The 26072-nt window shown below is 38.6% G+C and overlaps 1 protein-coding gene across 1 annotated transcript in view; it reads left to right on the top strand.

Moving 5' to 3' along the window:
- Nucleotides 1-7718: 7718 nt before the first annotated feature.
- TAF4 (TATA-box binding protein associated factor 4) overlaps nt 7719-26072 on the top strand; it is a gene marked incomplete in the record, with an annotated part of 557264 nt that continues 538910 nt past the window's right edge. The window contains 2 exon segments of the mRNA XM_053705882.1: nt 7719-7998; nt 8893-9792. Of these exon segments, the coding sequence (XP_053561857.1) occupies nt 7725-7998; nt 8893-9792 (1174 nt within the window).

Below are 26072 nucleotides of genomic sequence, written 5' to 3'. Positions count from 1 at the left end.
AGAAATGTTCTGCCGATCTTCAGAGACAATATTTGCAGCTGCTCTTTGCTGGAGGGGGTTGTGTTGCTCTACCTTTCTCTTTAAAATACCCCAACGGTGTTCTATTGGATTCAAGTCAGACAGCATACTTGTCCAGGCCATAGTTTTCACTTTTTTCTTCTTTAGAAACGCATGATTATGGCAGTGTTCTTTGAATAGTTATCATGCTGGAATATTCCTCTTCTGCCAAGCTTCTGGAGACTGTGAATCATCTTGTCAGCCAGTATTTTGGTATGTCCACTGGAATTCATGGTGCCACCTATAAATGTCATCTCCACAACACCTTTTACACTCATGCAGCACAATATCATCACACTCCTTCCTACCTCTTTGCTTCACTGTTGGGACTATGCATTCATTGTAATAGTCCTGGCCAGGTTCACACCAAACATGCTGGACCCCATCTGAGCCAAACAAATTTATCTTGATCTCAATTTGACAAAAGAATATGCTCCCAATATTTATTTGGCTGCTTTTCATGGTGTTTGACAAAGTTTAATCTAGCAGTTTTGTGCCAGAGCAAGTAAGGGCTTTTACTTGGATGCCACTCTTAATTTCTATTGATAACCCCTGAGCCATGTCTGAAGCACTTGCCCGTCTGTTTTTCAGAGCTAGATTGTGCAAGTAGCGCACTGTCCGTGGCCTCATTTTAGGACGGCCACTGCAGCTCATATTAATGGAACTATGGCTCCTTTTATATATCCTGATTGCTGCTTTACCTGTATTTCAACTGATTTTTTAGTTGGTCACAGATATTTTTGTATCCTTTTCCATCTTTGTGAAGTCTCACAATCAGATAATACAATTTCTCTAGTAATTCTTTTCCATGTGGAGCCATGATGTAGACTTGCAGATAGACACAGCCCATAGGTACAAAATTGAGAACGTTCTGGTGCTCACAGGTCATTATATAACCATGTTCATGCAATTAGGCTAAATGAAAATCACAGGTGTACTTTTATTTTTTTTTCAGTCCTCTAACTTTTGTGTCAAGTGATAGCAGGTGTATTCACTTTTGTTGAATTGAGTTTTTACTTTGGGGCCTGTATTTTCAATATATTTTTTTAACCCCTTCATGGCTGGATCAAATATTAAACATTTGCTTGAAAAAGGAAATCACACAAAGGCGGAGATCAGATCATGGGGACTACCTACGCTGCTAGGCACCCCCCCAGCCAGATTCTTGCTTTTGTCAAAGGGGGAGGTTGCAAGACGCCATATAAAGGTAGGATGTTCCGAACTATCCTAACTGCGATAAAGGCTGGTGCTGTTAGGACAGCATGGAACGTCCTAATGGCTTGAAGTATAAGTATTCGTTTTTGATTTTTCATAAGAGAAAATACTCTACTTGTTAACTATTTGTATGTTTACATCTGTAAAATGGTAAAAATTGTAAATAAACAAAATTTTATGTAATTTAGGCAATATTTACACATAATACAGCGTATATATGCAACCTAAAGGTAGTTTTGTATTTTGTATAGATATTGCCACCAGGAAGATAGTAAATTACTGTAAATAGAAAGGTAACAGGTTTTGTTTTAAATAAATATTGACTATTATTTACATTTTAGAACACCAGAGCAATCCAAAGACACATACAGACAAGAGTGTGAGTTACTGTTGGTGGGGGAATTTTTTTTTTTTACAAATTTTATATATATATAAAAAAAAAAATATATATATATATATAAAAAAATATATATATAAATATATATATATATATATAAAAAAGTCTGGATTTTTTTATTAATTCTGGATTTGGGAATGTGTGTGTATATATATATATATGTTGATTGCAGTAGCCATGTTAGTCCAGAGATTTAGATATCAAAATAACAAGAGTATTGCATTGAGCAATGATACTTTTTTTATTGGACTAACTATACATTTATAAGTTGACAAGCTTTCGGAAGAGTTCCTTCCTTTATCAAGTCTGAAGCAATACTGACCAATTCAATGGAATTTACAGATTATATCTTAAAACACAGAATAGCTAAGGAGACAGAAAGTGCAGGGAGAGGAGGAGGTGTCGTAAAAATCATGAGGGGGGCTTAGGTAACAGGCAGACAGTGTCCAGTGTAGGAGAACAGACAGGGGAAATATATAGCTATACATAGAGCATATACTGACATAAAGTTATATATCAACATTGAATCAATATCTATAAAGATGTGAAATTGTATATACAGGGGGAGTGCAAAAGTTAAAAAAAAAAAGACAAAAGTGTGGACATAGGCTTACCTGTGTACCTATGTATAAAGAATGTGGAATATACAATGTAATTGACTAAATGAAAGTATATTACAAAAAATTTTGATAATGTGTTAAGAATCCAGAGTCCACATTTAGTCCAGAATTAAACAGGTTGAAGTGCATTATCATTTTCATTTCAAAGGTTTTTCTTTCCATGGTGTTTTTGAAGTTGCCTCTGAGAATTTTGATTTTGAGGTTTTGGATGGAGTGGTCAGGTTGGGTGAAATGGTGACCAACAGGGGTGCAGTATTTTGTTTCACAGTGGTTTTTGATTGAGTGTCTGTGTATATATATATATATTTTCACACAGTATATATATATATATATATATATATATATATATATATATATATATATATATACATACACACACACACAGGTAGCCCTCAGTTTACGCCGGGGTTAGGTTCCAGAAGGAATGGTTGTAAATCGAAACCCAGTTTATAATGTAAGTCAATGGGAAGTGAGGGAGATAGGTTCCAGGCCCGTCTCAAAACTGTCATAGGTAACACCTAATACATTATTTTTAAAGCTTTGAAATGAAGACTTTAAACGCTAAACAGCATTATAAACCTAATACAATAATCACACAACTCAGAATATATAATTAAACTAAGTTAAATGAATAAAAACATTTGCTAAACAGCATTATAAACCTAATAAAATAATCACACAACACAGACTTCACTTGCATTTTTCTGCAAACAGTTCTTTCTATGCATTCCAATCTGGACTGATTTATAGACAGGAAGATCTTGTTCCTTTGAAATCTGCTTGATAGCTCAGGTCTGGTTAAACTGAATAATTTCAGCTTGCTTGGCTTTGCTGCAACACAAGCGGACAGCTCTACCTACTGGCTATTTTAATAAATGCACTGCTTCTCAATGCTTTTCAATAGCAGTCACATGACTGGAAAAAAGGTTGTTATTCTGAAACTGTGTAAATTGAACCGTTGTAAAACGAAGGCCACCTGTATATATATATATTTTTTTTTTTTCAAGAAAAGTTTATGGGTGATAAGATTTATAATGTCTGTTTAATAAAGTTCCTCTGCTCGATAAGTGCCAACAAATCATGTAGTCAAATAGCATATAAGGGACAGTCTACTCAATTACAATTTCATGATTCAGATAGGATATGCAATTTTAAACAGCTTTCAAATTTACTTTTGTTAAATTTGCTTTGTTCTCTTGGCATTCTTTGTTGCAAGTTAAAACTAAAAAGGCTCATATGCTAATTTCTAAGCTCTTGAAGGCCGTCTCTTAGCTCAGTGTATGTTGACAGTTTCTCAGCTAGACAGTGCTAGTTCATGTGTGCCATTTAGATAACATTGTTGTCACTCCTGTGGAGTCAGCACTCAGCTAAAATGCAATTCTGTTAAAAGAACTAAAATAAAAGGGGTAGTCCGCAGGTGTACATACAAGGTAATAGTATATGAATATAACTGTTGGTTATGCAAAACTGGGGAATGGGAAAGAAAGGGATTATCTATCTTTTTAATCAATACAAATTTCTGGAGTAGACTGCCCCTTTAATTGAAAGGATGTTATTTAAAGATACACAAAACAACCTTTTTCTTTCTAGATAGAGCATGCAAATTTTAAACAACTTTCCAATTTACTTCTATTATCAAAAGGTGGTCCAGGAGCAGCAAAGTATTACTGGGAGCTAGCTGAACACATCAGGTGAACCAATGACAAAAGGCATTTATATGTGCAGCCACCAAACAGCAGCTAGTTCTGAGTATTGCATTGCTGCTCCTAGGCCTACCTAAGTATGCTTTTCAACTAAGGATAACATGTGAACTAAGCAAATTAAATAGAAGTCAAATTGAGAGTTGTTTAAAATCAAATTTCAAAAATGATTACTACACTGGAAATATTTTAATTTAAATGTTATCTGTTTTATATAACTGTCTAGGCAAAGTAAATTATACTGGTACGCCTTTCATGCAACAGGCTAAGTATGTACAGAACTAGGGACGGTAAACAGATTGAAAATACAAGACACTTGAACATAATATCAGCCAATTCATTGTTTTGCAGTTATCTGTTAAAGCCGTTCTATTCTGTCATAATTACACTGGGGTTTAGTGCCGTTCTGACGGAACAGAACGTCATAACCGTTGGCTTCCTAAAGCCAACTGCGCTTCCATGATGTGATCTCAGTCTGGAGGGCGTGCCTTAGCGTCACAGGGACGGACGCCCCCCCCCCGATCCCATCATTGAAATCTCACGATCGCAGGATTACAATTTGTTTACATCGGAACGTTGTTCCGATGTAGACAAATTAACCCAGTCAAAGGGTTAAAGCCAACTTGTTTTGTTACTAAACATGTATTAAAATCTCAAGGTGTTTTCTGTCTGTTTAAATCTTGCAAAGGTATGTTCGAAATTGGGCATATGTTTACACACACAATTTCAGTGGTTCTGCACATGAGATGGCAAGATCTGCAAAGTGTGATAACTCACTAGAAGCATTTTTTGCCAGAAAATGTGTTTATATTCACAGATGTAATTCATCTATGTGCATTTACATGCCCCTTTAAGGATAAAACTTGGGGGAATATTTAGTGTCCCCGAAAGAGGATTTATGGTAGGGGGCGGGGGGGGGGAAGCACCTCCAAGCATTAATACAGTTTATTTAGTAGTGAACACATTCAAGAAAAAGCTTTGTATTAATCGTAAGAAAGTATTTCGCAGTTTCAGTTGCTGATCGAAATAGGTATAAATTGTCATTTCTACTTATACCTTTCATAACTTCAGACACAATAGAATTACTAAGCCTACCTGTATTACCCTTTATAGCTATCACAGCCCAAGTAGTCTTAAAGGGACAGTCTACACTAAAATTGTAGTTTAAAAAGAGATCATGCCTTTATTATCCATTCACCAGCTTTACACAACCATCGTTGCTAGATTAAAATACTTTATAACATTAAGATCCTAAATGTATACCTATTTCAAAGGCTCTATAGACAGCATCTTAACCACATGCTTTTTTAGTTGTTTTTCACAACAGGAGACAACTGCTAGTTCATGTGGGCTATATGGATAATGTGTTCACACATGAGGAGTTAAGATTTAGCACAACACAGTACTAAATGCAAGTTAGTAGATAAGTACAAAAAGAAAGCAGCTCAATCCTTTTTCTACAGAGCATCACAATTATGGAACGACCTTCCGCACTTTCAAACCTTCCCCAAGCCTAAAATCCTTTAAGAGATCCCTCTCTACATATCTCAAAACAGAATGCATCTGTCATGGTTGATTATATATTTCCTACCTGATCTATGTTAAATTTTGCATATATTGTGTATTTTATTTACCCTATTGTATCAATGCAATGTTTTGTGGACCCAGGACATACTTGAAAACGAGAGAAATCTCAATGTATCCCTCCTGGTAATTTTTTTTATAAATAAATGTAAAGTTATGTGATCAGGGGGCTGTAAGAAGATTAGATACAAGCTAATCGGAAGTAAAATAAAATAGAAGCGAGGGGCGCCCCTCTCTTCTATTTTAGTTTTTCCAGTATCTTCTGTGAAGAGGAGTGCAGCCATCATTCACACTGAGGACATACCTGACTTCTTGCACTATCATAGTGACTTTCAACATGGGACTTGGTATAATTGTATGTTAAGAAGTAAAAGTGCCATATATTGAATGAGCCGTGTATGTTGTGTTTTTGAAGTTGTACAGTATATATATATATATATATATATAGTGTGTGTATCCACCCTGTCTTATCTTTGATACTTTTAGAAGTAAAAAGTATATTAAAAAAGGTACATTAAACCCAAAACTGTTCTTTCATGATTCAGATAGAGAATACAATTTTAAACAACTTTCTACTTTATTTCTATTATCTAATCTGTTTCATTCTCTTGGTATCATTTGTTGAAGGAGCAACAATGCACTACTAGTTTCTAACTAAACACATGGGTGAGCCAATCACATTCAATATATATTATACAGCCACCAATCAACAGCTAGAACCTAGTTTCTCTGCCGCTCATGAACTTGCCTAGATAAACCTTTCAGCAAATGATGAGAAGGAAGCAAATTAAATAATAGAAGTAAATTGGAAAATTGTATTCTCTATCTGAATCATGAATTTTGAGGGGAGTTTCATGTCCCTTTAATATAACTGTTGGTTATGCAAAACTGGGGAATGGGTAATAAAGGGATTATCTATATTTTGAAACTAATTCTATTGTAGACTGTCCCTTTAAAGTCACAACGCACCACCTGTTATACGGCTAATGCTAGTTACTAGATAACACTTCCTGAAATAGTGCGCATAACGACAATAGATTTAGTCATACCAGTGTTTTAAAATTTTTTGTCTCGTGATAATGCCGACAAGTAGTTCAAAGCAACTGCTAAGTAAAAAAATAATTAAAATTGCCGAGTAAGACGTTAAACAGTCAATTGGAAGAGAGGTGTGTTATAATGCATAGCCAGCCACTCTAGGCAGTCACACAAGCCACCGATCTCCCTGTTTTGGCGCCGATTACACAGACCTTTTCAGGCCGTGTCCTCATAATAATATTACCAGACATTTAGCCCCATATAACTTTATGACCGCTTATATTGCCGTGGGTTACCTATACCCACACATATAGTAAGGTAACCATTAGTAACTATCAACGTGTAAGCACTTTAACTGAATGCATATGCTTAACATATCAATAAGCAATTACCTGCGCTATCAGATTCTTCTGTTAAGATCTAAACTGTTAAATAGTGTCTAAATAGTAATAACCCCCTCCCCAATTATCGAAACTGCACAATTAAACCTTCGGATGTATTCAGCTACATCACGTCACCATACACCCATGCAAGTGAACAGCTTAACGGAGAGCGCAGAAAGCATCGCCGTCTCAGTTACCAGCAAATCATCCTCGTCACTGTCCCACATTTTGCTCGGAGCATAGTTAACGCACCGAGTTTTTAGCCAGCGTAGTTAAGACTATCATCTTGCGCTTCCACCGCCCCATATACACGTATTACTAAAACACCCCATAACCGGGACCCCTAGTATCGACCCTCTTTGATCCCCCACCCCCGGGGGCAGGTGTGGCGCCCTTCAGCCCGACAGACACCCGCAGCCATTTTGAATGAGCTTAGACAAAGAAACCATGTCCCCGTACACGCTACTTCAACCTCTGAAAATGCGCTGTGTCTTAGATACCGCACTATCAAGCACCCATGCCCAAACAATGTTCTATGTTCTCTTGCGACCCCCTAACCCCAAGAGATCTTTCTCCTTCCCTGTTCGCTCGCCAAATAACCCTCGCAGCCATTTGCCCGCCATTTAAGTAGGGCATCCACGACCAATGACAGGTTAGATTTACGGTGACGTAGTTATCCTGCCGCGCATGCGCAGACTGTTGCTGCCCTCTTGAGTTGAGCGGCGGAGTAAAGATGGCGGCGGGTTCGGATCTGCTGGATGAGGTCTTCTTCAACACAGACGTGGACGAGAAAGTGGTCAGTGACCTGGTCGGTTCCCTAGAGTCACAGTTAGCGGCTGCTGCCCACCACCACCACCACCATCATCATCACCACCACCAGCAGGGCCCAGCCGAAGCCCGTGGCCAGGCCCTGGCCAACCATGTCGCCAACCCTGGTGTAGGGGCAGGCAGTGCGGGAGGCCAGGCTGAGGCCAAGATAGTGTTGCCTTCCGATATGCCAAAGACGGGTGAGTTGAAGAGCCATGGGTTATTAGGAGTGAGCGAGACTCTTTTGCTGGTTCGGGCACCTGGCAGGGGGTGCATGATTCCCTGTAATAGTATTAGTGTGCACTAAGGTTCTGAGAGATGTCAAAGGCTGTACAGGGACTCTGATACCACTAACATTGGGATGATAGGTAAAGTGGCTGTCAGGCATTTATTTTAGTCCAGATGGTATTACTAAAGATGTGATACTGATTTCCAGACCATGATGACATAGGACACAAGGTGCTCTGAGCTGTTATGATTAGGTATATAGTACAGACTTGTGTTTTTATGTATGATTCAGCAGAACTTTACTTTATAAAGTGTGACTTTTATAAAGGAAGTTTCCTTCTCTTGCTCTCGTGTGTTCACTGCAAGACCACATTAAAAAAACAAAACTGCTGGTTGATTTTGCCAAAAGTGATATAGTTGTTAATTCTTTTATCCCACTACAGCCAGTTATTTGTAATTACACAACTGTCATATGTACTTTTAAGACTGAACTAAAAGCACAAGTTTAGTGTATTAGTATTTAAAGCAGTGTTATATATTTGCAGAAATTCCCTGTGAGATGCAGAACGTGACTGTGCTTGGCATGTTGAAAGTTTGCTGTCACTTTGTGAATGAGGTGTACATGCGTACTGGCATCCATTTGTCTATCAGGAGCTAAAATGTGAATCTTTCCATGCTGTTGGTGATAATTTAAAAGGAGCTACGTAGAACTAACAGGATTGTATTGTTGAAAAAGTTTTGCATAAAAATGAAACAGGTGGTCAGTGAAAAGGGGGAGTTGTTGAAAATTGTGAACGGTTCATTTGTGTGTCATGACTGTTTTTCTCTAATTGTCGTACCCATTTTAACATTTTAATGTCTTACAGGGGCACCTGGAGTGCAAGGTGGTGTTATCAACAACAGTCGACAGCAAACCACAGCACCGCCGGATGGAGCCCAGTCTGCTGGACCTGAAGCATCAGGGGCTCTTAATCAGGCTAAAGCTGGGGTTCTCGGCACCATGACAACTGCCCTGCCCAACCACAGCTCAGGGAATGGCAAGAATGTCACCCTGCAGACTCTTAATGGGAGTAATGTTTTAATGAATTCTCATGGACCTCCTGGCCATGGAACCCCTTTCCATGGAAATAGCAACCCAAGCACTCTTGTAAACAATGGACCAGTTTCAGTCACAAAGGGTGGAGGAGTTAATACAGTGATACAAACTTCTTTTCTTGGAACCACCAATGTGTCTGCCTCTGTCATTTCCTCTTCTTCTACATCCACTGCAGGAGCAACTGGTCCCCCTACATGTATGGCAGGGCCTCCAACAACTGTAGCTCTGGTTAGACCTTTGGTGCATCAGGGGACGCCAGCCACCCAGAATGGCAGTAATACTGTGATTAATTCTCCTCTGCCAACATCTGCTGGAGTAACTTTGCAAATGAACAGCCAGCCCAATCCAGCCTCTACCCAGGCAATCAAGTCTGAGTCCCCTAAAACTATTATCCAGACCCCTCCGCAGAGCCAGCCTCACTCTAGCAATATGGTGATTGGTCAGACTATGCAAGCTGGGCATCCAGGGCCTGGAGGGACTGTTTCTACCCCTGGCCCTCCTGTAGGAATAGGCAAAGCTACAATCAGCACTGTGCCTACCAGCTTGCCAAGGACTCCTACAGCACCTGCTGGTGGCATTAGGGCAACTATAAACCCTCCTATGCTAGCTCCGCGGGTGCCTCAGCCTCCTCAGAACTCTCCTAACATCCAGAACTTTCAGCTGCCTCCAGGTAAGTTAAATGTTTTAGTCTAGATCAAGTGCATGAGAGAACTGTCAGAACAGGGACACACCTCCTGTAGTTCCTTCTGTTTTGGTATTTTGAAGCAATAGTCAGTGTCAGAAACTCATTGCTCTGATACATTTTAAGCAAGTGACTGAACGTAATTTTACTGCACTTTCTGTGGCTTACTGAAATACTTGGTGTGAATTATGTGTTGAACAGACCAGTGTTTTTGTTTGTCTAAAATCAAAACTACAAGTAAGCTAGTTTTGGGGTTTTAGAACTTCACAAAGCTCACCACTTTTTACTTTGAATGATCCTACCTTCCTTTATGCAGTTATCTGTCAAGGTAATCTTGTAAGTATATGAAGTTATTTCTCTTTTCTATGGTTAATAGATGTCAGTAACCCTTCAAGGGAGAGATGGATTTATTATACTACATTTTTGTTATCTAAGTGGTACAGTTACTGTGAATATGTAGCATGTTTCTCTCTCATAGCTTTTGAGTGTAAATTTAAAAGACCTTTATGTTTTTCTTTGAGAACTTAATTTTGAAGTGGCCATCAGTTACATCAATGTCACAATTATTAAAAAAAATAGTGTAACATTTTAATGAGTATTCCAAAGTTAAAAGGATTGATTGTCAGTGTTTTAGTGTGTATGTGTGTGTGTGTGTGTGTGTGTGTGTGTGTATGTATGTATATGTGTGTGTATGTGTGTGTGTGTATATATGTATATATATGTATATATATATATATATATGTGTGTTTTGTTGCAACTTAATTTCATTCTTAAAGGGACAGTCTACACCAAAAATGTTCTTATTTAAAAAGATAGATAATCCCTGTATTACCCATTCCCCATTTTTGCATAACCAACACAGTTATATTAATATACTTTTTACCTCTGTGATTACCTTGTATCTGTATTATAGCGCTGCGGAATCTGTTGGCGCTCTACAAATAACCGATGATGATAATAATAATCTAAGCCTTTGCAGACAGCCTCCTTATCTAAGTGCCTTTGACAGACATGCAGTTTAGTCAATCAGTGAAGACTCCTAAATAACTTCACGGGAGTCAGCACAATGTTATCTATATGACACATGTGAACTAGCACAGTCTAACTGTGAAAAACTTTCAAAATGCTCTGAGATAGGAGGCGGTTTTCAACTGTTTAGAAATCAGTTTGAGCCTAGCTAGGTTTAGCTTTTCAAAAATACCACCAAGGGAACAAAGCAAATTTGATGATAAAAGTAAATTGGAAAGTTGTTTAAAATTGCATGCCCTATCTGAATCATGAAAGTTTAGTTTTGACTTTACTGTCCCTTTAAATCTGTTTAGAATATAAATTATACTTTTGTTATTGTTAGATTATACAATTTGTCATCAGCTGACTTCACAAGGAAGTGATGCATGCCTTATTTTATAGAAAACAGTAGACCTTTGCTTAACCTTTTAAAGCCGTTATGCCGTTCTATTCCGTCATAATTAGACTGGGCTTTAAAGCCTTTATGACGGAATAGAACGTCATAACTAACGGCTGTCCTGAAGCCTTATGTGCTTCAAGGATTTAATCGCGGTCTGGAGGGCGTTCCTAGGATTGTAGGGACGCCCCCCAGATGCGATCCAATAATTGAAATCTCGCGATCGTATGCACGATCGCGTAGTTTCAATTTGTCTACATCGGAACAGTTGTTCCGATGTAGGCACTTTAACCCTGTCACGAAAGGGTTAAATGGACAGTCAACTATTTTTTTTTTTTTTTATTATTTAAAAAGATAGATAATCCCTTTATTACCCATTTCCCAGTTTTGCATAACCATTAGTTAGTTATTAATTTTACCTCTGTGATTACCTTGTATCTAAGCCTTTTCTGACAGCCCCTTGATCACATGACTTTTTAGTTATTATCTATTGACTTGCATTTTATTCAATTAGTGCAGTGTCTGCCACAAGCCACGTGTGTGAGTACAATGTTACCTGTATGGCTCACATGAACTAGTTCTTCCCTGCTTTGAAAAGCTAATAAAAAAGCATGTGATAAGAGGCTGTCTTTAGTGGATTAGAAACAGGCAGAAATTTAGAGGTTTAAATGTTATAAAGTATATTAATATAACACTGTTGGTTATGCAACGCTGGGGAATGGGTAGTAAAGGCATTATCTATTTTTTAAAACAATTAGGGCTGCAACTAACGATTGTCATAATCTATTAATCAGACAATTATTTTTTCAATTAATCGGATAATAAATAAATGTTTTCCTATATTTAAAATTAAAATCCATATACTTAGTGTTATAAATATAAACTTCAGACTAAAACTTTACATTAACACAACTGTTGGTCCAATTTTTTAAGCAGCAGAACAAATTTTTATAATTAAGCAAAACAAAACCACAAACTGTTTGAAAAGTGGTAGAACTAGTAATAGGTAGACTATCACTGTTTAGAACATTGTTATTCACTCTTTCAGAAACTTTGCATTGAAATGCAAAAATGTCAATATGTGCACATGCTCCTGGCTGAGGCTGGCTCTCTTTTTTGCAAGCTATTTTGCCTGCAGCAGAAAAGAGGTGCCTGAGATGCATAAGTAGGGTTTTTGCCAATTTTACCAAGGTGGGCTATATCTTTGTTAGCTCTCCACCAATGCAAGGGGTCTCTTAACAAAGTAAGCCGGGTCTTCATTCTGACATAAAAATATCTTGAATATCTATATGCAATGGTAAACAACCAGCTATAAGGTTAGGGGAAAAATATCTAGTCCACTCATAAAACAACAGATATATACTTACAGAGCTTGAATTTGGTACATATTCCAATTAATTAAAAACATATAAAAAAAAGGCAAAAGGGCTAAAGACTATATATCGGTAACAGGACAAAGCCTTGCACATTTATCTATAGAGTACATATAATCAGCAATAGCAAGTGATCCGCTAAAATTGTGAAAACGGTTATTAGTGACATAAATTCATAAAATGCCATCAATCTAGGGCTAGGTGTAAATAACAAGCTCGGCACTATATCATGCAAAGCACAGTCCCAAATCGCCTGATTTAATATAAACAATACAAATTATGACTCCTATTTTATTTCTGGGTTGCACATAAGACAGGAGTAGTTGTAAACTTAAAAAGAAACTGATAGTGTCCTGAAAAAGTGAAAAATAAATGTTTGTAGACATCCTTTAGGCTAAGGGCATAACCATAAAACACAATACCATGTGCATAAACTCATTGGAGTAAAGCAGTTGATGCTGTGCACAGACCAACTAATTGCAAACCAACTAATCGATTATGAGATTCGTTGACAACTATTTTCATAATCTATTATTATCGATTATGCCGTTTAGTTGTTGCAGCTTTAAAAACAATAACAATTTTGGAGTTGACTGTCCCTTTAACACAAAAAACGGTAAACCAGATCAGAGCACAGGGAGTGAATAACATGCAAAATAGTAGTAGTAGCGACCTATGTCAGAGAGGTCAGACTCGCACCCCTCCTGATTTGTTTTTAAGAGGAGGGATGAACGATTGTTTTCAAAATAATTTCATGTTGTAGAGTTTAGTTGAAAGTTAGTTTAATTTGTACTGATGCAGAGCAATCCCCTTTTGAAGCTGTCATAACAAATATGCAGTAGTCTTTTGCCCCTTAGTATTGCCAAACTAGGCTCATAAAGTGGTATTTTAATGGCATAGGGCATGCTTTTTATGCTTTAACACCTGAAGCATTGTGTCTACCCATTCAAAGTTTAGTCAGGTCTGTGAAGGGTCCAAAATACAAAAATGTGAAGAGTTTAACTAGCTATTCTGTTAATTATGCCTGGGTTAACCAAATGTTTAAACTATTAGCTGGTCTATGAATATACAGTGTTCTCCAGAGAAAATGTTGTTAGCTGTGTGGGAGCAGTGTAATTATTTGCAAAATTATATATTCCCAAATTTTATCTTCATATTGACTTAAATTTTAGCTGGGTGTTCAGTAAAATCAGCCAGGTGGTGTGCCCATTTAAAACAGTCCTGGGGCTATATGTCCAACAGTCAAAAGTAAAGAAATAAGAAGTAGCATTTTAAGAATCATGACGCGCGCTCACACACCCAATAATTATATGCATATACACAGTGTTCTCTACAGAAAATTTTGCTAGCCGGGTGGTATAATAAAGTAGCTGGGTGGGGGCAGTGTGATCATTTCTAAAAAGATAGCATTTTCTGCTATCCACAGCATAAATTACATGAATAATTTAAAATAAATTTAGCAATAAACATTGAAACAATTTAAAATTAGCTGATTTTAGCTTATTTGTAGCTATAATTTTAGCTGTGCGCTACACCCATTAAAGTCCTGGGGAGAAATACAGGTGGCCCTCGTTTTTACAACGGTTCAATTTACACCGTTTCAGAATAACAACCTTTTTTTTCCAGTCATGTGACTGCTATTGAGAAGCATTGCATTTATTAAAATAGCCAGTAGGTGGAGCTGAAATTAATCAGTTTAACCCAGACCTGAGCTATCGAGCAGATTTCAAAGGAACAAGATCTTCCTGTCTCTATGCATTCCAATCTGGACTGATTTATAAAGAACGGTTTGTAGAAAAATGCAAGTGAAGTCTGTGTTGTGTGATTATTTTATTAGGTTTATAATGCTGTTTAGCAAATGTTTTTGTTCATTTAACTTAGTTTAATTATATATTCTGTGTTGTGTGATTATTTTATTAGGTTTATAATGCTGTTTAGCATTTAAAGTCTTCATTTCAAAGCTTTAAAAATAATGTATTAGGTGTTACTTATGACAATTTTGAGAAGGGTCTGGAACCTATCTCCCTCACTTCCCATTGACTTACATTATAAACTGGGTTTCGATTTACAACCATTCCTTCTGGAACCTAACCCTGGCGTAAACTGAGGGCTACCTGTATATATATTTCTATCTTTATTGGATTTGACCATAATTACATATCCAATATACGAACCATATATGTCTTTGATTTTTTTTTTTTACAGCGATATAGTGTGAAATGATAATTAGTTAAAAAACAAAACAAAAAAAAACCCTGTCTCTTCCAAATAACAACAAAACAATGTGCTACAGGTTAATGTCATCAGTATATTGAATTGTCTCTTAAATTACAGAAATTTAATATGGCTAAAAAAAAAAAAGCTGTAAAGTCACCTTTATCATGTCATTGACTCTAGTTAGGGCACGCAGCTGAAATGCAAATCTCAGGGGGCCAGAAAAGAATGCTATTTAGGTTTTTCTTTTAGTATTATAAACTTTTAAACTGACATTCTTATAAGTATCACAAATAGTTTTCTGTTCATACCCTTCCCCCATGGTGTTTTCCCTCCAATTTCTACACACTGTTACTGTAATAATCAAGATGTTTTTCAGTGTGTAACAGGAATTGTACAGATGCAAAAAATAGTAAAGCAGGGCTGCGGGTGAAGAGATGCCTAATTTCTTATGTTATTCCTTCAGTTTAAGTTCTATCATTTGTTTTTACAAGTTTTTGTTGGAAATGTTATCTGATATTGCTTATGCACACTCTATTTTTAATTTTTGTATCCTTGCCTTAAAGTGATAGAGTTCTTGGGGCAAGATTCAAAACTTAGGTGCCATGCTTAAAGGGATAGGAAAGTCAAAATTAAAGGGACACTTTTTCTTTAATGAATCAGAGCATGTGAATACGTGATTTTAAACAATGTTCCAATTTACATCTATTATCTTTGTTGTCTTGGTATCCCTTGTTCAAAAGGATAACTAGATAGGCTCAGGAGATGCTGATTGGTGTCTGAACATATATGCCTCATGCTATTGGTTCACACAGTACGTTAACTAACTCCCAGTAGTTCATTGCTGTTTTTTCAACAAATACCTAGATAATTAAGCAAATTAGATAATAGAAGTAAATTGAAAAGTTGTTTAAAATTGCATGCTCTATCTAAATAATAATAATAATAATAATAAAAAAATTGGGGTTTCATGTCCCTTTAAACTTGCACGATTCAGAGCATGTCATTTTAAGAAACTTTAAAATTCACTTCCATTTTCAAATGTGCTTTGTTCTTTTGGTATCCCTTGTTAAAAAAGAATACGCACATATTCTACACTAATGGGAGATAGCTGCTGATTGGTGCCTGCACACATTTTGTCTCTTGTGATTGGATAACTAGATGTGTTCAGCTAACTGCCAGCAGTGCAATGCTGTTACTTCAGCAATGGATAACAAGAGAATGAAGCAAATTGATAATAGAAGTAAATTGGAAAGTTGTTTCAATTTTGTATTTTCTATCCGAATCATGAAAGAGATAATTTTGGGGTTCCCTGTCCCTTTAACTCTCTCAGTGCTAACGACGGCTCTGAGCTGTCGCGGAATTTCCTACTCAGGTGCTAACGATGGCTCAGAGCCATTGCTAGCACTCTCCCACCTTTGGGCTCCTACCCCGGCGATCGGGCCTGTATAGTGACAGGCATTGCCGGGGCTTCACGTTTTCTGTGATGACGTCACCGCACAACTTTATTTAAAAATGAAAATGACAAGTATAGGGAAAGGGGGCATGCTGCTTAGAAGCCTGTTTCTCAGGCATCTAAGCAGCTAAAGACCCCCAAGCCCCACCGTTGGAAAGGTAATCGCCTAACCTTTCCAACGGTGTAAGTCTTGGGATCTGAATACGAAAAAGATATTCTAAAAAAAACTTAAATCAGCTTAGCACCCAGGGGGGAAATTGCTTAGCACTCAAAGGGTTAATATTTAGCAGCCTTTTACACACTGTTTTGGAACCAATAAAAAAAAATCCTCTACAGTTACATATGTAGAATAATTAAAAAGGGCAGCTAGAAGTAACATTTTAGGAGTGATGGATAACAGGCTGCCATGATTTCTCACTGGCATCCAAAATCTACACAACCATGATATTGTACTTTGTTGTGTATTAGCCACTGTCAGCCAATCAGGAGTCTATATGGGGGTAATGCATGTTGGTACACATTTTGTTTGTATTATAAAACACAGGAGACAGCAGTGCATTTGATGCTTTCCAGAAGAACAATTCACAATTTTTGGGGGGATGAGAACTCTTAGTTATGCACAAAAAGTGTGTGTGTATGTATATAATGTATGTAACGTGTGTGTTTGTGTATATTGTTCAGTGTAAGTAGGTGGTTTTATATCCTCATACTCATAGAATGCAGCCTAAGAGACTTTTCCAATATTTTTTTTTTCTCTGTTTTTATATATATATATTTTTTCTGTTTTTAAATATACTTTAGTGTAACTGGTACAGCTAATTAAAGGGACAGTCTAGGCCAAAAAAAACTTTCATGATTCAGATAGAGCATGTAATTTTAAACGATTTTCCAATTTACTTTTATCACCAATTTTGCTTTGTTCTCTTGGTATTCTTAGTTGAAAGCTTAACCTAGGAGGTTCATATGCTAATTTCTTAGACCTTGAAGGCCACCTCTTTTCAGAATGCATTTTAACAGTTTTTCACCACTAGAGGGTGTTAGTTCATGTATTACACATAGATAACACTGTGTTTGTGCACGTGAAGTTATCTGGGAGCAGGCACTGATTGGCTAAACTGCAAGTCTGTCAAAAGAACTGAAATAAAGGGGCAGTTTGCAGAGGGTTAGATGCAAGGTAATCACAGAGGTTAAAAGTATATTAATATAACTGTGTTGGTTATGCAAAACTGGGGAATGTGTAATAAAGGGATTATCTATCTTTTAAAACAATAAAAATTCTGGTGTAGACTGTCCCTTTAAGAGGAAAAAATATTGACAAGACAGTTTTTTTCAAGTGCTAGACTAAAATGTTTTTAAAGTTATGGTAAATCCTAGCATTTAACAAACTTTAGGATTTACCATCACTAAAAATAAAGTGTAGGTTGTCATCAGTTATTTAAAAAAAAAAAAAAGGTGCTGAACTAAAAATAAAGTGGAGTTTAAGTCATCAGTTATTAAAAAAAGGTTGCTAAACTCACCCTGATTGTGCTGCAGTTTGCTAAACTCAGTGGCTCCGGCCACCCATGGCACATCATTCTCCTTCAATGAGGTGACGTTTGCACTTCTAAACCAATAGCCATGCGTGTCATCTCACAGTGTACTGTATGCTAGCCCGGCTATTGATTTAGAGGTGCAAACGCAAGCTCATTGGTAGAAGAGCGATGTGCCATGGGCGGCCGGGGCCGCTGAGTTTAGCAAACTGAAGCACAGTCAGGGTTATTTTAGCAACCTTTTTTTAATAACTGATGACTTAAAGTGTCAGTAAACCTAAAAAATAATGTTATATAATTCTGCACATAGTGCAGAATTATATAACATTATTTTAGTGTTATCGTTATAAACCCTTTTATTCCCTTTTAATTTTTTTTTAAAATATGTCTGTTTTTCAGACCCGCTCTCTGTACTCTGCTGAGCGGGTCTGTTTTTTTTTTTACACAGCGCATCGGGCCAGCTGTATAGTCGCAGCCCGGCCCGACCACGCCATTATACACAGTGCAGCTCGCTCCTGCTTTCAGACAGAGCAGGAGCGAGCTGCACTTAGTGTTATGGTGCGGTCGGGCTGGGCTGTGACTATACAGCTGGCCCGATGCGCTGTGTAAAAAAAACAAAACAGACCCGCTCAGCAGAGTACAGAATACATGTAAACATTTGTTTTGAGTAAATTTGGCCTCATATGTAGTGAATGGAAAAAGCTGTCAAATCTGTACTAGAATTATGAGCCAGCTAGAATATTGAGGAGCCAGGCAAGAATAATTGTGGGTAAATATAAGTTTGTTTGAAATAAACATTTTAATTGAGATGGTTCCTGAGATATCTGTTTCTGAGTTAATATAGTACAAAACCTTCAACCATGTATGTATGTTTTTCACAAGCAAGTTTTATTGTTTGTTGCATTCTTCCTGTTCTGTATAGAAGCTTTAACTGTTTCTGTGTTCCATTTTAAAAAGTTTGCAAAATATATGAGAACTTGTCCCAGCAACTATAGTGTTAGCCCAGTCTGCTCAGTCCAACTCCTCTTGTCAGTCCCATGTCCACACTAGACGTCAGGTCAGACCCCTGTTTATATAGTACTTTTAACAGCCAAATACCTACATAGGACAATCGGATTCCTAGTTCATCAGACCCTTTGTGACCTGCTGGCCACCACCAGGCTGCAGATCATAATTAAAGTCCTGCTGTCCTTTAAGTCACATAACTACATTAAAGGGACAGTCAACATCAGAATTTTTGTTGTTTTAAAAAATAGGTAATCCCTTAATTCCCCATTCCCCAGTTTTGCATAACTAACACATTTATAATAATATACTTTTTTTTTACCTCTGTAATTACCTTTTATCTAAGCCTCTGCAAACTGCCCCCTTATTTCAGTTCTTTTGACGGACTTGCATTTTAGCCAATCAGTACTCGCTCCTCGGTAAATTCACGTGCATGAGCTCAATGTTATCTAAATGAAACGCATGAACTAACGCCCTCTAGTGGTCAAAATGCATTCAGTTTAGAGGTGGCCTTCAAGGTCTAAGAAATTAGCATATAAGCCTACCTAGTTTAAGCTTTTAACTAAGAATAACAAGAGAACAAAGCAAAATTGGTGATAAAAGTACATTGAAAAGTTGTTTACATGCCCTATTTCTTCTGTTATGTGTGATCAGTCCACGGGTCATCATTACTTCTGGGATATAACTCCTCCCCAACAGGAAATGCAAGAGGATTCACCCAGCAGAGCTGCATATAGCTCCTCCCCTCTACGTCAGTCCCAGTCATTCTCTTGCACCCAACGACTAGATAGGATGTGTGAGAGGACTATGGTGATTATACTTAGTTTTTATGACTTCAATCAAAAGTTTGTTATTTTATAATAGCACCGGAGCGTGTTATTACTTCTCTGGCAGACTTTGAGGAAGAATCTACCAGAGTTTTTACTATGATTTTAACCGGAGTAGTTAAGATCATATTGCTGTTCTCGGCCATCTGAGGGAGGTAAAAGCTTCAGATCAGGGGACAGGGGCAGATGAATCTGCATTGAGGTATGTAGCAGTTTTTTATTTTCTGAATGGAATTGATGAGAAAATCCTGCTATACCGTTATAATGACATGTATGTATACACTTCAGTATTCTGGGAATGGTACTTCACCGGAACTACTCTGTTAAAGGTCACTAATCTTTTTAATAAGTATTATATCATGTTAAACGTTTTTGCTGGAATGTAGAATCGTTTACATTGCTGAGGTACTGAGTAAATAAATGTTTGGGCTTTATTTTCCACTTGGCAGTAGTTTGTTTTGAATTGTGACAGTTTCGTTTCTCTTCACTGCTGTGTGTGAGAGGGAGGGGCCGTTTTTGGCGCTCTTTGCTACGCATCAACAATTTCCAGTCAGCTATTATTATTTTTCCTGCATGATCCGGTTCATCTCTGACAGATCTCAGGGGTCTTCAAACTTCTTGAAGGGAGGTACATTCTCTCAGCAGAGCTGTGAGAATTTTTTATATTGACTGTGGATAAAGACGTTACTCAATAATTTTTATGTCAAATTAGTTATGTTATCTTACTAATGGGAACAAAACCTTTGCTAAAAGTTGTGTTGTTTTAAAGTTGATGCTATAACTGTTTCTCAGTTCATTATCTCAACTGTCATTTAATCGTTTAAGTACCTCTTTGAGGCACAGTACGTTTTTGCTAAAAAAGATTATAACCAGGTTGCAAGTTATTGCTAGTGTGTTAAACATGTCTGACTCAGAAGATATCTGTGTCATTTGTTCCAATGCCAAGGTGGAGCCCAATAGAAATTTATGTACTAACTGTATTGATGCTACTTTAAATAAAAGTCAATCTGTACAATGTGAACAAATTTCACCAATCTGCGAGGGGAGAGTTATGCCGACTAACTCGCCTCACGCGGCAGTACCTGCATCTCCCGCCCGGGAGGTGCGTGATATTATGGCGCCTAGTACATCTGGGCGGCCATTACAGATAACATTACAAGATATGGCTACTGTTATGACTGAAGTTTTGTCTAAATTACCAGAACTAAGAGGCAAGCGTGATCACTCTGGGGTGAGAACAGAGTGCGCTGACAATACTAGGGCCATGTCTGATACTGCGTCACAGCTTGCAGAGCATGAGGACGGAGAGCTTCATTCTGTGGGTGACGGTTCTGATCCAAACAGATTGGATTCAGATATTTCAAATTTTAAATTTAAATTGGAGAACCTCCGTGTATTACTAGGGGAGGTCTTAGCAGCTCTCAATGATTGTAACACCGTTGCAATACCAGAGAAACTATGTAGGTTGGATAAATACTTTGCGGTACCGGCGAGTACTGACGTTTTTCCTATACCTAAGAGATTAACTGAAATTGTTACTAAGGAGTGGGATAGACCCGGTGTGCCGTTCTCACCCCCTCCAATATTTAGAAAGATGTTTCCAATAGACGCCACCACTCGGGACTTATGGCAAACGGTCCCTAAGGTGGAGGGAGCAGTTTCTACTCTAGCTAAGCGTACCACTATCCCGGTGGAGGATAGCTGTGCCTTTTCAGATCCAATGGATAAAAAATTAGAGGGTTACCTTAAGAAAATGTTTGTTCAACAAGGTTTTATTTTGCAACCCCTTGCATGTATCGCGCCGATTACGGCTGCGGCAGCATTTTGGATTGAGTCTCTGGAAGAGAACCTTAGTTCATCTACGCTAGACGACATTATGGACAGGCTTAGAGTCCTTAAACTAGCTAATTCATTCATTTCGGAGGCCGTAGTACATTTAACCAAACTTACGGCTAAGAACTCAGGATTCGCCATACAGGCACGTAGGGCACTGTGGCTAAAATCCTGGTCAGCTGATGTTACTTCTAAGTCCAAATTACTTAATATACCTTTCAAGGGGCAGTCCTTATTTGGGCCCGGTTTGAAAGAAATTATCGCTGACATTACAGGAGGTAAGGGCCACGCCCTACCTCAAGACAAAGCCAAAGCTAAGGCTAGACAGTCTAATTTTCGTCCCTTTCGGAATTTCAAAACAGGAGCAGCATCAACCTCCACTGCACCAAAACAGGAAGGAGCTGTTGCTCGTTACAGGCAAGGCTGGAAGCCCAACCAGTCCTGGAACAAGGGCAAACAGGCCAGGAAACCTGCTGCTGCCCCAAAGACAGCATGAACCGAGAGCCCCCGATCCGGGACCGGATCTAGTGGGGGGCAGACTTTCTCTCTTCGCCCAGGCCTGGGCAAGAGATGTTCAGGATCCCTGGGCGCTAGAGATCATATCTCAGGGATACCTTCTAGACTTCAAATTATCTCCCCCAAGAGGGAGATTTCATCTGTCAAGATTGTCAACAAACCAGATAAAGAAAGAAGCGTTTCTACGCTGTGTACAAGATCTGTTATTAATGGGAGTGATCCATCCGGTTCCGCGGTCGGAACAAGGACAAGGGTTCTACTCAAACCTGTTTGTGGTTCCCAAAAAAGAGGGAATTTTCAGACCAATCTTAGATTTAAAGATTCTAAACAAATTCCTAAGAGTTCCATCGTTCAAAATGGAAACTATTCGGACAATCTTGCCCATGATCCAAAAGGGTCAGTACATGACCACAGTGGATTTAAAAGATGCTTACCTTCACATACCGATCCACAAAGATCATCACCGGTATCTACGGTTTGCCTTCCTAGACAGGCACTACCAGTTTGTAGCTCTTCCATTCGGATTGGCTACGGCCCCAAGAATTTTCACAAAGATTCTAGGTGCCCTCCTGGCGGTACTAAGACCGCGAGGGATTTCGGTAGCTCCGTACCTAGACGACATTCTAATACAAGCTTCAAGCTTTCAAACTGCCAAGTCTCATACAGAGTTAGTTCTGGCATTTCTAAGGTCGCATGGATGGAAAGTGAACGAAAAGAAGAGTTCTCTTTTTCCTCTCACAAGAGTTCCATTCTTGGGGACTCTTATAGATTCTGTAGAAATGAAGATTTACCTGACAGAGGACAGGTTAACAAAGCTTCAAGATGCATGCCGTGTCCTTCATTCCATTCAACACCCGTCAGTAGCTCAATGCATGGAGGTGATCGGCTTAATGGTAGCGGCAATGGACATAGTACCTTTTGCACGCCTACACCTCAGACCGCTGCAATTATGCATGCTAAGTCAGTGGAATGGGGATTACTCAGATTTGTCCCCTACTCTGAATCTGAATCAAGAGACCAGAAATTCTCTTCTATGGTGGCTTCATCGGCCACACCTGTCCAGGGGGATGCCATTCAGCAGGCCAGACTGGACAATTGTAACAACAGACGCCAGCCTACTAGGTTGGGGCGCTGTCTGGAATTCTCTGAAGGCTCAGGGATTATGGAATCAGGAGGAGAGTCTCCTTCCAATAAACATTCTGGAATTGAGAGCAGTTCTCAATGCCCTTCTGGCTTGGCCCCAATTAACAACTCGGGGGTTCATCAGGTTTCAGTCGGACAATATCACGACTGTAGCTTACATCAACCATCAGGGAGGGACAAAAAGCTCCCTAGCAATGATGGAAGTATCAAAGATAATTCGATGGGCAGAGTCTCACTCTTGCCACCTGTCAGCAATCCACATCCCGGGAGTGGAGAACTGGGAGGCGGATTTCTTGAGTCGCCAGACTTTTCATCCGGGGGAGTGGGAACTTCATCCGGAGGTCTTTGCCCAAATACTTCGACGTTGGGGCAAACCACAGATAGATCTCATGGCGTCTCGCCAGAACGCCAAGCTTCCTCACTACGGGTCCAGATCCAGGGATCCGGGAGCGGTTCTGATAGATGCTTTGACAGCACCTTGGAACTTCGGGATGGCTTATGTGTTTCCACCCTTCCCGCTGCTTCCTCGATTGATTGCCAAAATCAAACAGGAGAGAGCATCAGTGATTCTAATAGCACCTGCATGGCCACGCAGGACTTGGTATGCAGATCTAGTGGACATGTCATCCTGTCCGCCTTGGTCTCTACCTCTAAGACAGGACCTTCTGATACAGGGTCCGTTCAAACATCAAAATCTAACTTCTCTGAAGCTGACTGCTTGGAAATTGAACGCTTGATTTTATCAAAACGTGGTTTTTCTGAGTCGGTTATTGATACCCTGATACAGGCTAGGAAGCCTGTTACCAGAAAGATTTACCATAAAATATGGCGTAAATACCTATACTGGTGTGAATCCAAACGTTACTCCTGGAGTAAGGTTAGGATCTCTAGGATCTTGTCCTTTCTACAAGAAGGCTTAGAAAAGGGTTTATCGGCTAGTTCATTAAAGGGACAGATTTCAGCTCTGTCCATCTTGTTACACAGGCGTCTGTCAGAAAATCCAGACGTCCAGGCCTTTTGTCAGGCTTTAGCTAGGATCAAGCCTGTGTTTAAAGCTGTTGCTCCACCATGGAGTTTAAACTTAGTTCTTAACGTTTTACAGGGTGTTCCGTTTGAACCCCTTCACTCCATTGATATGAAATTGTTATCTTGGAAAGTTCTGTTTTTAATGGCTATTTCCTCGGCTCGAAGAGTCTCTGAGTTATCAGCATTACATTGTGATTCTCCTTATCTGATTTTTCACTCAGACAAGGTAGTTCTGCGTACTAAACCTGGGTTCTTACCTAAGGTAGTTACTAACAGGAATATCAATCAAGAGATTGTTGTTCCATCCTTGTGTCCAAATCCTTCTTCAAAGAAGGAACGTCTTCTACACAATCTGGATGTAGTTCGTGCCCTCAAGTTCTACTTGCAGGCAACTAAAGATTTTCGTCAAACTTCTTCCCTGTTTGTCGTTTATTCTGGACAGAGGAGAGGTCAAAAAGCTTCTGCTACCTCTCTCTCTTTTTGGCTTCGTAGCATAATACGGTTAGCCTATGAGACTGCTGGACAGCAGCCTCCTGAAAGAATTACAGCCCACTCCACTAGAGCTGTGGCTTCCACTTGGGCCTTTAAGAATGAGGCCTCTGTTGAACAGATTTGCAAGGCTGCAACTTGGTCTTCGCTTCATACTTTTTCCAAATTTTACAAATTTGATACTTTTGCTTCTTCGGAGGCTATTTTTGGGAGAAAGGTTCTTCAGGCAGTGGTTCCTTCTGTATAATGAGCCTGCCTATCCCTCCCGTCATCCGTGTACTTTTGCTTTGGTATTGGTATCCCAGAAGTAATGATGACCCGTGGACTGATCACACATAACAGAAGAAAACATAATTTATGCTTACCTGATAAATTCCTTTCTTCTGTTGTGTGATCAGTCCACGGCCCGCCCTGTTTTTAAGGCAGGTAAATATTTTTTAAAATTATACTCCAGTCACCACTTCACCCTTGGTTACTCCTTTCTCGTTGATTCTTGGTCGAATGACTGGGACTGACGTAGAGGGGAGGAGCTATATGCAGCTCTGCTGGGTGAATCCTCTTGCATTTCCTGTTGGGGAGGAGTTATATCCCAGAAGTAATGATGACCCGTGGACTGATCACACAACAGAAGAAAGGAATTTATCAGGTAAGCATAAATTATGTTTTTAATCATGACCGTTTTTTTGGATTTGACTGTCCCTTTAATCTCTGGCTCTGCAATACGTGTAACCAGCTTCTGTTCCTCCCTGTGTATTGGGGTCTAATTCTCAGAAAGAAAGTGTTCATATGTTGGATACCTTACTGCCTGAGAGTGACACGCTAATGCACACAGTTCACATGTAGCCTCTGACTGGTGCACACATGCCATGCACTTGTTTGGTTGACAGACAGTCTCTACCAATCAATACTGATCTGCAAAGTTTAAAAAAACAGCATTTACATTGTACATTTGTTAGTCAAAATGTCATTTGATTACAAAATATATACTATTTTTTTTTATGTTCACAGGACATACCCCTTGAAAAGCCTCTTGAATGTTGTTTATCTTATCTCCCTTGCTGTGTCAGATTACAGACAGATTATAAATGAGTTTGCACATATCATTCCAATCACTATGTAGCCTCTGTGGGGATTGGAAACACTAAAAGTTTCAAAGTTAAATTAGAGGAAAAGCTGGCAAAATAAATAATGCAAAGTGCATTGGATTTTTTTTTTTAATTATGCGTAGTTAAACAATTCATGGGGAATACAATTTTGGGTTTAAGATCCCTTTGAGTAAACTATTCTATGGCTTGTGCTAGAATAAAATTGAAAGTATACATGTTGAAACAAATGTTTGTATACAGCTGATATTCTATAGTATACCCTGTTGGACAAATGTTCAAACTCTAGGAGTTTTCTATCTCCTTTCTCTCTCCATTTTTTTGTTATAAAAAATACAGCTCTTACAGT

Source organism: Bombina bombina, chromosome 1 (assembly GCF_027579735.1).
Source record: "Bombina bombina isolate aBomBom1 chromosome 1, aBomBom1.pri, whole genome shotgun sequence".
Taxonomy (NCBI): Eukaryota; Metazoa; Chordata; class Amphibia; order Anura; family Bombinatoridae; genus Bombina; species Bombina bombina.
Note: the sequence above shows the minus strand (reverse complement) of the source record. Positions and strands in the feature narration are given on the sequence as shown.